Raw genomic sequence first — 17,018 nt, forward strand, 5'->3', positions numbered from 1 at the left:
TTATAGATGGCTTAGAGATTAAATAATTCACCGGGCTTGTGAGATCAGAGGTGGGATTCCAACCCAGGCAGCCTTGCCCCAGAATCCAGCCCCATCTACCAGCTCTGTCCTCCAAGACTTGACGCCACAAACAGGAAGCCATCATGAGAATACTCGTATTGCTGGTCTCCCAACTCCCAGGGCTCCGAGCTGTTGGCTGGGCCCCAGGGAGCTCCCCCGAGGACACCATCGTGCTGGCCATCATTTACAGAGGACCTGGTATGACTTGTAAAAACCCATGTTTTTCGATTATTCCTACAGTGTACCTACTGAAATATTATTTTTCCCTCTTCACCTTAATTTGGTTCACAGGATAAACAGACCCAAAATAGATTGTTTATCAAAGTCTACTGCACAGATTATGTTCAGTGGTGATTTGTTGTGCACTGTGTTCAGCCTGGTTTGTCCATTACCCGGAGCGTTCCAGTTTAGCTATAATTAAAGGCCCTTTGAGTAGAAGCTCTAGGATAGGCTGCATTCATAGCAGAGAGAGGAGAGACACTTGTGGGCACATTAATGAGGCATTTGGATGCGATCCGCAGCCCCCAGCACTGTGACCTGACCAGGTGTTCAGACACAGCCTTTCGGACAGAAGTTCAGGCTGAGCTTAAGATTGACACTTACACCCAATTTGTGGGAAACTGCTGGAGGGGCCTATCTGTGTGGTAGCATTTTATTTTTCTCTCCCTTTCTCTAATGAATCTTACTTTTTTCTAAAGGAAAAGCAGTTGATTTCAGCCAGTACTTGGACAACATTAAACAATTTGGGTGACAGCTAAAATGACATCATTTTAGAAATAAAGACAGTCTTAGAGATAATGTCCAGTCTCCTTCTTTGACAGAAAATTCAGTCTCAAAAGGCCAAAGGATTTGCCCAAGTTCATATGTGAGAACAATAACTAGAACCCGTATCAACCCTAGTTTTCTGATTTCTAACTTGCTACACCAAAACCCATCCTGGAAGGCTGAACACACATATTTTTGAAAATAGCCAGACTTGGGAGTCTGAACCACTTGTCTTAAATTCAGTGATGGCTGCACATCTTAACTAGATCCCAAGGTCTACTCCCCTTTGACTCACCAAGCGAGGTGCATTTAGAAAATATGAATGGGCAAGATTGAAAAACTTTATGGCTCATGGACCCATTCCACATCATGAAGGGAGCTCTGAATAAGCATCCAGGACAGCTATAACTTTTCTGAGAATCTCCACGTTGGAAATTTCTGTGTTTGTCTAGGAAATTTTGATGGTCCCACGGCCAGAAATAGAACATTGAACTTTCTAGCATTTTTATAGCTGTTCCAGAGTGGAGGACAACTGGGTCTTGATTTGTCTAGTGACAAAACAGTCTGATGAGAATGCACCCTCCTGGGCCAACTGAGTGAGTGAGTGAGGACACACAGGTGGAGGCTCAGTGAGAGGCCATGCTGGCCGGGTCGTGGACGTGGTGTTACATAGAAGGGTAGCTTTGCTGTTGTGGAATATTTCTGTTAAAGGAATAGGAGAGGAAAGTGATTTCAGTAGTCGGTGAAGAAAGGAGTTGGAGTGAAACAACCGTAAGACGGAGCAGTAGGTGCCTGTATTGAGGGAGAGAGTCAGTCTCAGATGGAGAGCTGCTTTTGCAGCAACAGTAAACACCAGTGCAGGTGACGGGATTGGGGAGACATTTCTCCACAGAAGACGAGAAGCCCATGAAAGACGCTCGGCATCATTGACCAGCAGGGAAATGCAAGTCAAAGCCTCAGTGAGCTGCCACTTCCCACCGACTAGCTGGCTGTAAGGAAACAGATGGCTAAGAGGAGGGAGAGAGACTGCAGCCCTCACAGCTGGTGGTGGGAGCACACAAGGCGCATCCACGTTGGAGCACGTCCTGGCAGCTCCCGACAAGTCACATGCACAGTTACCATACACCCAGCAGGTGCACTTCCAGGCGTAAACCCAAGAGGACTGGAAACACGTCCCCAAGAAACTTGTAGATGAATGTTCATAGCCGTATAATGGCCCCCGATGTCCACCGACTGATAAACAAAATGTGCGATCTCTTTAAAATGAGACGTTTCGGCGGTAGGAAAGAACGCAGCGCTGCTGGGTGCTGCGGCCGGGATGCACCTTGAGCACAGGTGCAAGAAGCCAGGCATGGAAGGCCACGTGGCGTATGATTCCACGGATAGAACCTGTCTCCATAGAGACAGAAGGTCGACTGGCCGGTGCCTAGGGCTAGGGGTGTGGGGATGAGTATGAGGTTTCTCTTGGGGTGATCGGACGTGCTGGGATTAAAGATGGCGGTGATGTTCACACTGTTCTGGGTATACTGAAAACACCGAGTCGGGTGTATTTTGTGGTATGGGAATTACACCTCCATAAAGCTGCTATTAGGAAACCAATGCAAAACGAATGTGGACCATAGAGTTTGGTCTGTCAGTGGTGTGAAAATTCGGGTGTGCGTTTCAGGGTGTCAGGGCTGTTAGTGCCCCAAGTGCCCTTTTGAGCAGCTGACGTGGAGGCTTACCTGCTGTGTTTGATCCTCGGCCCCTACAGGGTGAGGACCCCCGCGCTGACGGCGTGCTGACCTTCATGGCGCAGACGTCCGCTTTGACCTACGCTCCCGGGCCCCGGGCCGATCACCTCGGGGGCCGCCCTTTGTGGATGCACAGCCGGCTGCGGCCTGACGAGCTGAGCCCCAAGGTGGACGGCGGTGCCAACAGGCAGAGCCTGGAAACTGCGCTGGGCACCTCTGCAGCTCGGAAGCCCCCAGCGCCCCACGGGGAGGGCGACCCAGGGCCTCGAAACCCGCTGCGTACGCCCTGGAGAACAGCAAGGGTCCTCTCAGCCCCAGCGGCCCTCCGGAAATGGCCTTCATCACCAGGAGACCCCGAGGACCCCCCGGCCTTCAGTGATGGTGAGTCAGCCTCCTCCAGTCCCCCGTGTTTTTGTTGTTTCTGTCTTTCCGGCACCTGCCCAGGGCCAGCCCTTTGCACTCTGTGCTGCCCCCTGGGTCACAGCCACAGCCTGTGTGGTGTGAGGAAGGGCCTTCAGCACCCTCCCGTCCCCCCGCTGCTGTAGGAGGGAAGGCGGTCGTAGTCAGGCCCGGCAGAAAAGGGCCCTTCTGGGGGTGGCGGAAGCGAGGGTGTGTGGGCCCTGCCCTGCAGTGTCCGTCCATTGCTTCACGGATGAAGGTGCTCAAACAGGTTAGGGAACGTGACCAGATCTGGCCCCCAAACCATGTTGGCCACAGAACGTTTTGGAAAATGGAACATGCAGGCTTTTGGATTTGGTGTAGGTCGCCCCTCAGCACTCCTTATGGTCAAACTTGGGGCCACCTCACGTAGTTACGGTTATTTGCCTGTCCCCAAAAGAACCCAGTGTGAAGCTAATGCCACTCACAATGCAGTGAGGCCACGTGCGGCCTTCGAAGTGTCTGGCTTTCCACCTGATCCTCTGGGGCTCTCCCGCGGGTCACGCCCCTGCTGTGGCCGCCCCAAGGAGAAGGGGTGGTGACTGGCTCCGACTCTGTAAGGTGCAGAGGACTCTAGTGTTTGTCTTCTAAGGCCATAAAATATCAAGTGAGACTCTGATAAAATATGACTTCTTCTTTGAAGACATACAAATAATAAAATTGAGCAGATAGCAGGGTTTCTAAAAAAACGGACCAAGAATCACATTAACATCAGCAGTCTATTTTCTGTAAGTGACGCCTTAATTGGATTTGCTCTGACAGTCTTCTTTTCTACGTATTGCTGCTTTTCAGCTAAGTAGGTCTCTTGTTCTCTCTCTCTCGATCCACAAAGCCATTATGGCACCTTCTAAATGGAAGGAAAGCAAAGTTATAATTAGAGGGAAGCATGTGTGGCCATTACTAATGCTTTCTTCTCGTTCTTGTCTTGGGAAAGAAAGCTGTGTGAGAAGGCAGGCTGTGCACTTGCCTACGGATTGTTTGCCCATAAATACACCATTGTCCGACTGGAACTCCTCCACGGAGGCTGCAGCCTCCAGTGGCCCCTCTCCCTCCTTTGGGGGCTGCTTTAAACCGTGCACTGCTCTGAGAAATCCCGTTTCCGGGCCCTGTTGCCTTCCACACTCCCGTAATTACCGGCCTCCACCAGAGGCCTCCATCTGCTGATTTGGCTTTCCTGTTGTCGCTCAGCCTCACCTGAGACCTCTGCTGTAAACGCCGCGGAAAGTCACCCCCCACCCAGCCAGTGGCCAGGTGGTGGCCTCTGGTCCGACTCCAGGCCCTCTCTGTGGTGCTGACCACCCCCTGTGCTTTTGTGCTCCTGGTTATGCCGTGGGGGCTGTCTACTTCTCTGCAACCACCCCTTCTTGTCTCCTTTCTCCTCTCCCACAGCTTAAGTCCCATTTATCAACTACTTCTGTCCTAGTTATCGGAAATAGGAAGCCCCTACCAAAGGGACTTAAATCCATTAGAGAGCCAGGTATGTGCACAGAATGCAGCACACTTCAGGTGTCTGTTACTGCTTAGAAGGACCTTCCTGCCTCCCCGGTACTTGGGACCTTCCCATTCTTCTTGATGTCCCCCGAGGTGCAGATCTTTGGGAACATCCTCTCTGAAAATGCTCTTCACTGTCCAATGACCCTTATTAACTGCATAATTTGGTTGGCTTTTTTCTTTTTCTTCTGTGCTAACTTGCAATGTTGGTATCTCTTTATATATACTGTCTGCCCAGCTGTACTTTATGCTTTAAAAAGAAACATGTAAAATGTCAATCACAAAATAAATAGAGTACTGTAAAATGAACCTTGTGCATTGCATCATGGGGCTTCAGCAAAAGGCAGTTCCCGGTCTTTCCTACTTCTGTGCACCTGCCACCTCCCCGACCTCAGAGGGTTCCATCTGTCTGTATCTCAATACCATATCTCTGGAAAAGATGAGAACACTTGTATAACCCTAACCACAATAGTTTCACCACGTATGAAAGTTAATAGTAATGTCTTAATATCATTATCTAATCAGTGTTCACATTTCTTAGTGGTCACAAATTTTCTTTACAAATTTTTTTTTTTTTTCATTTGAAGCAGGATCCAGAGAAGAGCCATTGAAGTGGCGGGTCTATCTGTTTAAACTTGCAGAAGTGTTCTCCCCCTTCTTCTTCCTTTCCTCACAACATTTTTAGAAAACGAATTCACTTGTCTTGTAGTAGTTTTCACATTCGGGATTTTGCTGATTGCATCCCAAATATAGCATGTACCTTGTTCCTTCGCTTTGTACTTTCTGTAAACCTGGAGCTATGGGAGCTAGCCTGGAGATCTGACTGTGGTGTTCACTGCTCCACAAGAAGGCTTCAGAGGCGGTGACAATGTGCCCTTCTGTGCAGAGGACACGGGCTTGCTGTGTGTTGTTTTAGCATCAGCAGCCAAGGGCCACTCAACCTCGCTGGCAGACTTCGGCTTGGCTGTTTGAAATGCTCCATCTCTCAACAAGATGAGCTCGTACCCCACTCCAAAGGAGAGGCTCATGGCACCCTGTACTTCCCCAGAACACATCTCACAGTGTGCAGTGCGTGTTTGTGCGATTGTTTGGTAAATGCTCCTCTCCCCTCGTAGACCGTCAGCTCAGGAAGATGGCACACCACCTCCTTGTACTGTCTACATCCCAGCACCCGGTGCGTGCCTGGCAGAGTGTTTGCTGAGTGAAAGAACCAGTGGATTTGTCCACATAAATGGCCTCGTTTGATTTTCATATCACCCTTAAAACACAGTATTCGTTTCAGTTTTACTTTGCTGGTGAGGAAGCTGCAGCTCAGAGGCTAAATGGTGGCACTGAAGACTGAGTTGGGCACCTCGATGTCAGGTCACTGAAGACTGAATTAGATCACCCTAAAGTCAGGGCCCTGAAGACAGAGGTGGGGCTCCTAAGAGGCAACTGTAGAAATTTTAGATTTGAAGGGAGTTTACTTTGTTACTCTGGCTAATTGCTCCTGGACTCTAAAGCTTTAAATAACCTGTCAGCTGCAAAGTTTAGCTTTCTCTCTTTATTGTGTGCAAAAGTGCGTGCCTAGCCTCCAGAGGGAGCAGAGTAGCAAAGATCCCTCGGGGGCAGGGCTGTCAGCCAGTGTAGGGGGGGTAAAGATTTCTGACATTTTAATGAAAAAGAATGAGAAAAGACCAACTTTCCTCTGAATTTGCAGTCCAGGGGCTTCCTGAAAATAACTCTTCGACTCAGTGCGCTGTTGGGATTTAATTGGTGTTCAATAATAGCAGACACCCAGGTGGGCCATTTCACACCACTGCCTGGAGAGCTGCCCGTGGCATTCGGCCAGGCCACCTGCGGCCCCAGTGGAAAGTGCAGGTAGATTCAGTGCGCTGCGAGCACAGAGTCTCCGTGCGCAGTCCTCTGCATAAGCCCGATTTCATCTTGGAAGCAAGTCAGAGGGAGGCCCGGGGGGCTGGTGTGCCGTGAGGTCTCAGGGTGGTGCGGCCTGGACAGCAGGAGATCCCAGACGCCCAGCGCGCTGCTACCTGGAAGGGGGACCCTGTGGTAGTGCGCAGGCCCCGGAGCTGCCCTGGGACTCAGCGAAGGGGCTGCCCTTCTGCGGCTCGGTCGAGTCCGACATGTGACAGTGAGTTCAGGTTTCCTGTGCAACCGCAGGAAGACCCAGCCATACCCACCCCCAGAGAAGTGGTAAAGAAGTCGACTTAATGGGCGTGGCAAATAAGCATTTGGTGGAAACTTATCATAGAAAAGAGAGCCTCTTCTTCATTTATTCATTATTTACACCCGTCTTCTTTCAGAAAGCTTTAAGGCAGTGTGTGAACCAGGATCACGGGAAGGACAGACAGCACACCGCAGTGTTTTAGTGTGGAATTCAAGCTTTGCTGCGTCTGGCCTCTCTGGTTAAAGGGGCAGTGCCCAGTGCTGCCCACGTGGGACTCCTCCAGAGAATGTCATTCTGTAATTTCTGTAATGGTCAGTGTGCTGTGGGAATCGGTTTGTGGAAGATTATTTGTTGTGCATTTTACCAGTTATAAAATAACCAATGGTTACTATGCAAAGCTTGAATAATAGATGTGTAGAAAGAAGACAAAAGTCACTTCAGTCTTATCTCCAGAGGTGAGCGCCATCAGCGCTTGGTGTGCACGTCCCCTTGACCTCTGTGCACGTTTGAGACCTCTTCTGAGCAGGCCATCTCATGGTGTAGCTCTTCTTGTCCCTTTAATGTATTCACCAGGCCTAGTTCTTCCTCCAACTGGAGATTAAACCTCCTGGGAACTCTGGTTATTCTTACATAATAAAAAGTTCCATGTCCACTTTTTACATTTAATTTTTTAGAAATTGTGGTAAAATACACATGACCTAAAATTGATCATCTTCCCCATTTTAAGTGTACGGTTCAGTGGCATTAAGGATATTCACATTGTTGTAAAACTGTCACCAGCATCTGTCTCCAGAACATTTTCATTACCCCAGACTGAGACTCTGTCCCCATTAAACACTAAGTCCCCATCTCCCTCCCCCAGTCCCGGGCATCCACCCTCTACTTTCTGTTTCTATGGGTTGGGTGACTCTGGAGACCTCATAGAAATGGAATCACACAGTATTCTTTTGTGACAGTTTTATCTCACTTAGTATAATGTCCTCAGGGTGCTTCCATGTTGTAGCAGGTGTGAGAATTTCCTTCCTTTTTAAGGCTGAGTGAAATTCTGTTGTATGGATAACACCATACTTTGTCCATCTGCTGATGGACACTTGGGCTGCTTCTACCTTTTGGCTATTGTGAATGTTGCTGCTATGATATATTTAAATTTCTAAATTAACTTTTACATCATAAAATTATAATATGCATATTTTAGAAAGATCCAAATAGTACAGCGTGTACAAGGGGAAATCTGAAGTTTCCTTGCCCACAGCCAGTCCTTCTATGACTGCTCCACACTCAGAGGTAAACTGCCACACTGTGTGTCCTTCAGATTTCCCACCCAAAACCAGTGATCCCTACATGCACCGATACGTCTGTGTTTTTACAAATGGGATCCCAGTGTTGAAAGATATTGGAGCTTGCCCTTTGAACTTTGGTTAGTTTGGATGTCCCTGTGTGTCAGTATCTCTGGACCTGCTTCCTTGCTGGAAGATGCAGTGTCCTTTATATCACTGCTCCGTTGTCCAGTTAATGAGCTTGGAGCATGTTTGTCTCATTGCATATATTGTTAGCATTTTGCTGCATCATTGAATGCATTTCCATTACATTTTTTTATGGGAGCATAATAGTCTATATATGTATGTACCATAATACATTCAAATTAGTTCTATATTTATGCAGTTGACCCTTGAATAATGTGGGGATTAGGGGTGCCAACCCTCTGAGCGGTTGAAAATCTGCACATAACTTTTGACTCCTCAAAACCTTAACTACTAAGAGCTTACTGTTTTACTGATAACATAAACAGTTGATTAACACATATTTTATATGTTCTGTATATTACATACTATATTTTTGCAATAAAGTAAGCTAGAAAAAAAGAAACGTTATTTAAGAAAACCATAAGGAAGAGAAAATACATTTACAGTACTCTGTACTATAAAAAATCCATGTATAAGTGGACCTGCACAGTCCTAAGCTTCATTGTTCAAAGGTCAACTGCATATCTATTAAAATATATATTGTTTAATGATCTTTGCTCTTCACGTAATACCATGATTAACATCCTCATGCATGAATCTTTTCAGAACATGGAACCTTGATTGTAGTTTTCCCCAGGCTCAGTGGTCACTGAGTTTTAACGAAGCCTAAAGTCACTCTTTTTCCTTTTTTTAATAGACTATTTTTACAACAGTTTTAGGTTCACAGAAAAATTAAGTGGAATGTATAGAGATTTCCCATATACCTTCTGCCCTCACGCATGCAGAGACTCCCCCATAAACAATATCCCCCACCAGAGTGTTAAATTTGTTACAACTGAAGGCCTGCACTGACAGATCATTATCACTATAGTTTAGGGTTTAGTTAGGGTTCATTCTTGGTATTTTACATTCTGTGGGTTTGGACAAATGTACACTGACATGTATCTATCATGATAGGATCATACAAAGTAGTTTCACTGCTCTAAAAGTCCTTTGTGCTCCCCCCGTTCATCCCTCCCCCTCCCAATCCTCAACCACTGATCTTTTCTGTCTCCATAGTTTTGCCTTGTCCAGAATGTCTTAGAGCTGGAATCACACAGAGTGCAGTCTTTTCAGATTGGCTTCTTTCACTTAGTAATATGCATTTAAGGTGCTTCCATGTATTTTCATGGCTTGACAGCTCATTTCTTTTTAGCACTGAATAATATTCCATCATCTGGATGTACAAGAGTTTAATTTATCCATTAGCCTACTGAAGGACATCTTGGTTGCCTCCAAATTTTGGCAGTTATGAAGAAAGCTGCTATAATATAAACATCCATGTTCAGGTGTTTGTATGGACATAAGTTTTCAGCTCCTTGGGGTAAATGCTAAGGAGTGTGGTTGCTGGATCTAGGAGTTTTATATTTTTGTGTTGTACAGTTAGGCTTGTGATACATTTTGAGTTAATTTTTGTGAAGCATGAAGGTCTGTGTCTAGATTTACTTTTTTGCATGTGGATGTCCAGTTGTTCCAGCAACATTTGCTGAAAAGACTGTCTTTGCTCCATTTTATTGCCTTTGCTACTTTGTCAAAGATCAGTTGACTATTCTTATGTGGATCTGTTTTTGGGCTCTCCAGATCTCTATGTCTGTTCATTTATCAGTACCATACTGCCTTGATTTCTGTGGCTTTATAGTAACTCTTGAAATCAAGTAGTGTCAGTCCTCCAACCTTTTTCTTCTCTTTCAATATTGGATTGGCTATTCTGGGTCTTTTGCTTCTCCATATAAACTTTAGGATCAGTTTGTCAATATCCACAAAATAACTTGCTGGGATTTTGATTGAGATTGCATTCAATTATAGATCAAGTTGGGAAGAACTGATATCTTAACAATTTTGAGTTTTCCTATCCATGAACATGGAATATCTCTCCATTTATTGAGTTCTTTGATTTCTTTTGTCAGAGTTTTGTAGTTTTCTTCATGTAGATCTTGTAAATGTTTTGGCTAAAGTCCTTCTTTAAACTCAAGTCTCAATGATGACAAGTAAATAATTATGGAAACCACCTGAGGGGATGATGCATCATACACAATTTTCTAAATAGTTAACTAGAGCTAATGACAAATAATATGCAGTATGCCACCGGTAGAAGCTCCCAATCTAATTCTTGCTCACTGATAACATTCAAAACCAAACCAAACAGGAAACAAAACGTCTAACCAATCTGTTGGAATTTTTTATCTTCTTGACTCCACACCTTGTGGAGCCTGGAGTAGGAAGTAGGAGAATTTAATTCATATTATTGCTCTGCTAACTTTTGGCCTAGGTATTTCCTATGCCAGTTTCTTCCCCAACACACCTTGTTGTTTTTCCTATTCAAGTATCTTACTCTATTGTAGGTTGAATGGCCAAGGTAATGAGAATTCTCCACACACCCCTCCCCCACCGTCTGTACTAAGATGGACTCTGTTGTACTGATATGGCGTGTTTACTAGGGTGGAAGTCTAAGCACTTTCTTTACTGCCTATGCAGTTTTCTAACTATGTGAATCTTAGCAAGTTCACCCATGAATTCACTCATTTGCAGAACACCTACTGAGCACCAGCCAGGTATATAGCCTTTCTTATTCTCTTCCCTCATTCACGATAAGAGTGTTGTGATAAGTGTGTTTTGGGCCTCTTCCTGTTCGAACTTCCCATGGTTATGAAGTCCTGCATTTGCCAGCTGTGTTGTTTACTTTCCCATTTATGCTGATGGTGGGAGTCCCAGCCCAAAAACTCATATGGAGCAAAGAGCATACCCTGCTTCCCCCCATCTCAGGAGGGCGCTGAGCCAGGACTTTTCATGGTGACCATGATAGATTATAATATTGAAAAACCAGATTCAACTGCTTCTGTTGTCCTGGAGAACATATGCCCACATTTTGGGGTCATTTTCACTTGAAAGGAAGCATTGCTGCCTTTTTCATTTTTGAAAAAAGTCCATTCACATTTGAGTGAAGGCCAGTGTTGCTCTAAACACTTTTGGTTAAAAAAAACAAAACAAAACAGGGCCAAATTGAGCACTTAGTCACAGGAGTAAAGAGGCTGCCTCTCAGAGCCTGCCCCATGAGGAACTGTCAATAAATTCTTCATCCTGGCTTCATGCCCTTCCCTGGGGTATATGAGCACCTTCTAGAACATGAGGAAGAAGACACTTGTGTTATCAAAGTACCTCTCCTTTCAGTGAAATTTAGTCCCACATTGGTATAAAATGCTTAAAGCCTTTATTGTAGCTCATCACCATGCTGTGGGGTCAGCAAGTAGTCTACTCTTTCCCAGGGTGAAGGAGAAGCAGGAGCAGGACAGGGGAGTCTCTGGGTATCAGTCTGTGGCTTACACAGCAGGAAAATGACTCCTCTTGTTTTGCCTTCTGATCTCACCCCACCTGCCCAGCGTCCCTGGAGTAGATGCACCTGAATGTGTTGCTCAGCTGTGCAGGGAGAGCAGCTGTATGTGACCAGGGTGCCTAACTCTGCATTGCCCCAGTCCCATGCCTTCCTCCTTGCCTTGGAGACCACTTTCCTTGACTTCTGCACCAGCAAAGAGTCACTGTTCAGATTTGAAAGGAACCTGGGGAGTCATGCAGTCTGCCCTCACATGACAAGTATCTTTAACAGCATCTCTGGCAGATGAACTTTCAGCCTTCCCTTAAGTACCTGTGACCTCATTGCTTCCCTGGGAGGTCCATTCCATAAGAAGCCTGATGTGTTTTCTAGAAAGTTCTTTACATAGAGTAGTAATGAGTTGAAATTCGCCTCTTTTAGATGGAGAGTGGGTAGGGCACCTAAAGATAACTTACTGCAACCATTATTACTATCACTTGCCACCAGGAAGGCCTCCTGGAACAACACAGAACAAGCACACTCTCCTTGCTGCCTGCCACCCTCACGTATAATGTCATCTTCCTGCCACATTTCCACCCTGAAAATTCTGGGTTAGTGGAGACCACTGATTCTGGTAATTTTTTGCCTTCCAAAGGCATAGAGTGGGTCTCGGGAAAGAGCTGAAGGGTCAGAGGCCTCTTTCCTGTGAGATGTGAGGATATCTGTGGCCCCCACACAGTGGAGCTGGGGTCTTGAGTCCCCAGGGCACTGTGGACAGTGATTGGTTTGGATGTGAGTGTAAGTGGAGTTCTTAGCTACAGGTTAAGTATTGACCATGCACACCTGGTCTTCCACCAGATAGAACTTGGCTACTAAGAGGGAGTTCGAAAACTCTTGCCATTCAGAGGGTATTTCTATGACTGGGATCCAAATACTCTGCTGGTTTAGCCTATTTGGTGAATGTAGAAGAAATTCAGTTACTATTCTTGGCCATCTCTGGAAAGTTTTATATTCTAGTCTGACATTTGCCATCCGGCACATGTCCAGGCCACCTCTCCTTGTCATGAGTTGGTCAGTTAACATTTTGAGTATGAAGATTCATGTTAATGGGAATTTCAGTGAAACATCCTTTTGAAAGCAATCTGTCAACCCCACCACCAACTGAAGTGACAAAATTAATGCCAAACCTAATTTCATTTTTTTGTTGTTGTTCTTTGTCTCAGTATTATATGTACTAGAGAGACTGGGTGATGACAATGATGATGGTGCTGGTAGTGATGATGGTGCTGGTGGTGCTGACAGTGAAGATGGTGATGGTGGTGATGGTGCTGGTGTTGATGATGGTGATAATTATGGTGATGATGTGGTGGTGGTGATGCTGGTGGTGATGATGATGGTGGTGGTGGTGATGGTGATGTGGGTGATGGTGATGATGGTGATAATGATGGTGATGGTGGTGGTGGTGGTGGTGATGGTCATGATGGTGCTGGTGTTGATGATGGTGATGATGATGATGATGATGTGGTGTGGTGGTGGTGATGGTGAGGATCATGATGATCGTGATGACAGTAGTAATGATGATGATGGTAGAGATGATGATGATGATGATGTGTGTTTGGACATGGCTAAATTGTGTGCTTTCATAGACGCATTGTGATAAAGACATTTAAGAGCAAAAGCTGTTATACATGAACCACATCTTCCTTGTTAAAGCAATTTTGTAGTGAGGTTATCTGCACATGGCTTATTCTCTAAAGCTTATAACATTTTGTCTGGGGGACCCTATTAAGACATATAATTTCTGTAGGTCAGGCTTGCAGCAGTTGTGCTTGTGAGTTGATCTCCTCCAGGCCTTACATATTTGATGTCCTGACATTTGTGTAATTGCTCTGCTAGAGCCCACTTGGAGCATTGAAAGCTACTTAAAATGTCATTATAAGCTGCCCGGGTCTCAGAATTATATGGTGCAGTTGATGGAACAAAAGAATGTTCCACTTTGATGCACGTGGTATTTGATTGTGCTCTGTGCCGTGGTGCCTCTTCAATCCACCAGGGCTAGCTGGACTTTTTAAAAAGGATCTCTTGATTTATGTTTGTCTTCACATGATTGACAGTGGGTGCCTTTGAGATAACTCAGTGTGGTTTACAGTGGTGGCATGGGAGATGATTTCTGACATGTGTTAATTGTTCTCATCGTAAGCTAGTCAGCCACTTTGAAACTACCATTGCATACTGAAGGTTTGTTGTTGTGAAAATAATTCTTTTTTTAAAGTTATTTTTTACTAATGAAACCTGGAAAGTTTCTTTTTTGGATGAGAGGAGACAATTTTAGGAATTATATTTTATTATTCCATTTTGAAGGTAGATATTTCTTACTATAGGCATTCTAAGAGACCCATGGAAAGTCTCTCCTGTTCTCTGATCTTTATCTTAAAGAACATGAGTTTTATCCTGTGGTGATCTATTCCTGTTCTTCTCCAGATAATGAGAATAGACTGAAGGAAGCTGAATAAAAAAGATGTACGGTAACCATAAGAATTTCTCTGAGTTCTTAAATGTTGGAACGGATTATTAGAAGAGGGGCACAATTTCACATTCACTGTATTGATTATTAGAAATGTGGTGGATAATCTACACACTTTATTTTGTTTTCACAGTAAACCCTTCAAGTGGGAATTATTGGCTTTCTACCTCCCTCATCTTCCATACGCTGGGTTATTTATCCATAGCCCCTATCAGCACCAGACATTCTATGTATTTGTGTTTTCAATTGCTTATTTTCTTTCTCTTCTGATATGGATGAATGTCTCGTGAAAGCCAGGGCTTTGTTAACTGCGTTATTCCTGCACCTGGAAAGTAGCTGTGCATAGAAATTGTGCAAGGAAGGAAGGAAAGAATGGGGTGGGGGTGGGAGGAAAGAGGATCTCCTGAACTCTTCTGTTTAAATTCAAGAGCCTCTGGGAGGCATAAATCACTCACTGATTATCAATCACTTTAACAAGACCTGGAATGAGTCACCCATACTGTGAGCAACACAGAGAGGCTGCCTAAAGAGCAGCCTGGGTGGGGGTATGTGGGGGCAAAAGGGAGGGGCATTTGGACATGTGGGGACAGGACTAGACCCCAGACTCCTACACAGAAGACGGCGCAAGGCAGTGAGGGATACAAACATTGCCATGCACAGGCAGGGACATGAGAATCTAGCCTGCTTCACAGCTTCATCCAAGGCCAATTTGCTGCAAACCAGGATCTGAATAACCACTGTGATAATTCTTGTGGCCCCTTTACATTGTAGTTCCAGCACAATAATCCCATCAGGTTGCATTCCTACGTCTGGAGACAGTGGGAGGCTGGGAGACTGGGGCTCTGAGAGGAAACGTTCTGCCGAGGTAGACAGTAAACCTTGACTCAGAGGCTTAACTTAGTCTGAAATGTTGTCCCAGGGGAGGTAAGTGACATCCTCTGCCCACTGAGTGGGGTGGGGCAGGGATTCCACGTGGTGGAGCCCCGTTAGGATGGACACCTTAGCTCTGCAAGAGAGGGTGGTCTGACAGAGACTGGGAGCAAAGGTGCTTAGGAATGGAATGTTTTTGTCCAGTGATTTTTCTAGTGAAGTTTGCATTCACCGGAAACATATTTTTGATTCAACACTTGTTAAACATTCCCTGCCTTGGCAAACGTCTGGGGGCACTCTGGCCCCCCCAGGGGACCATGCATTTAGTGTGCAGCACCATGCTGTGACAGGCCTTGGCCACCTGCAGCAGGGCCTCTACTTTTAGGTGCTTGCCTTTTCTCACCTTCTATGCCATCATTGCAATAATGCAGGCCACTTGAAGTGGATGTGTTTATACTGCTAGAGATGAAGTAAACAGCAAAGACTTGCCTTTACTTTTTAGTCTAGGTTATTTTTTCATGTATTTTATTGATTTTCTATTTGAAATATATTCCTGAAATTTTTAATGAAAAAGTTTTGCTCAGGGTAATTCAGATCCCAAAATTATACAGTAAGATTTTTTTAAAGACATAATTTGGGTTTATCTTTTTAAAAAAATCAGTAAATTAATTGGGTTGCCTTTATTAGAAATTTATAAACAATAAGAATTTTAAAAACTTTTTAAACAAAAGTTAAGTTTTATATTTTTATATTTTAAAAGTTTTATGAGTGACATTTGTCAGATCTAAGTTTATCAACGTAATTGTTAATTTCTCAGGGTAAAATGTAGGGAGTAATTTACAAGTAGATTTAAAGTTTGGAGGTTGGTTGAATTTCAGGAAAGACATTTGCCTACAAATAGGGTAATAAGTGACAGTTTGAAAAGCATGTCAGCTCAAATACTTGTCTGTTTTAGGAGGAAAATGAAATGACTTCTTGAGTTGTGCTGTCATTTGATGTTCTTGCAGGGTTTTTATGGTTGGTCTGTCCCATATGTTGAGTTTGCTTAATACTATCCAGTAGTCAAGTCTCTCTGGCTTCTAAAACATTTTGATATGTATGTGTGAATTCTACTCTAGCTCTGCAGCAAACCATGCCTTTAATTCTCTATCCTTTCTAATAGTGATTCCTACTTCTAGGTTCTGAACACAGTGAGTACCCAGTACCAGTTAGTGAGGTGCATAGGTGGATGGATGGGTGAATGGGCGAGTGGATGGATGGGTGGGTGGATGGATGGATGATGGATGAGTGGGTGGATGGATGGATAATGGATGGATGGGTGGATGAGTGGATGGATGGGTGGATGGGGCGGGTGGATGGATAGGTGGGTGGATGCATGGATGGATAGATGGGTGAGTAGATGGCTGGATGAATGGGTAGGTGGGTGGATGTGTGGATGAATGGGTAGGTGGGTGGATGTGTGGATGGATGGATGGATGGATGGGTGGATGGATGGATGGATGATGGATGGGTGGGTGAGTAGATGGATGGATGGGTGGACGGATGGATGGGTGGGTGGATGGATGGTTGGATTATGGATGCGTAGATGGGTGGACGGATGGATGGGTGGGTGGATGGATGGATGGATGGGTAGGTAGATGGATGGATGGGTAGATGGGTGGGTGGGTGGGTGGGTGGATGGGCAGGTGGATGTATGGGTGGGTGGATGGAGCCTGAGGCCTGACTTTAATAACCGAGGTTAACATTTCTTTAAAATGAGGCTTAATACTCTGGCAAAGAACCATCTCAGAAAGCATAATCTTAAATTGAATGTTGAACAAACTGGGAGGCAGTAGTCATCTGGCACAACTAAGCATCCTGACGGACAGGTGGCATGTTCTCTGCTCTTTGCTTATGGATTACGCTGAACTATAGCCAGAACTCACCATGGAAATCCAAGCCTGTGTATTTACGGTGGACTGTAAGGGATGAAAAACGATGGAGGGTAAATGATTGCTGACCATCACCTCATCATCATGATAATAGTTACAGTTGTTAAGCACTTATGGTATGCCTGCCACTGGATAAGTGATTCACATGCCTGTCTCACTTGTCCCCATGACACATAAGGGAATTGAGCACCAGTGAGATTAAGGGGCTTGCCCAAGACCACACACCAGCA

General features: G+C 45.1%; 1 protein-coding gene across 5 annotated transcripts in view; it reads left to right on the forward strand.

Moving 5' to 3' along the window:
* Positions 1 to 17,018, forward strand: part of PTPRN2 (protein tyrosine phosphatase receptor type N2) — an 814,855-nt gene that overhangs the window by 322,991 nt on the left and 474,846 nt on the right. For all 5 annotated transcript variants that reach the window (XM_032394358.1, XM_032394357.1, XM_032394360.1 and 2 more), the window contains one exon: positions 2,579 to 2,939. In XM_032394358.1, coding sequence (XP_032250249.1) covers positions 2,579 to 2,939 — 361 coding nt within the window. The remainder of the gene's footprint in view (positions 1 to 2,578; positions 2,940 to 17,018) is intronic.

Source organism: Phoca vitulina, unplaced genomic scaffold, assembly GCF_004348235.1.
Source record: "Phoca vitulina isolate PV1807 unplaced genomic scaffold, GSC_HSeal_1.0 scaffold80, whole genome shotgun sequence".
NCBI lineage: Eukaryota > Metazoa > Chordata > Mammalia > Carnivora > Phocidae > Phoca > Phoca vitulina.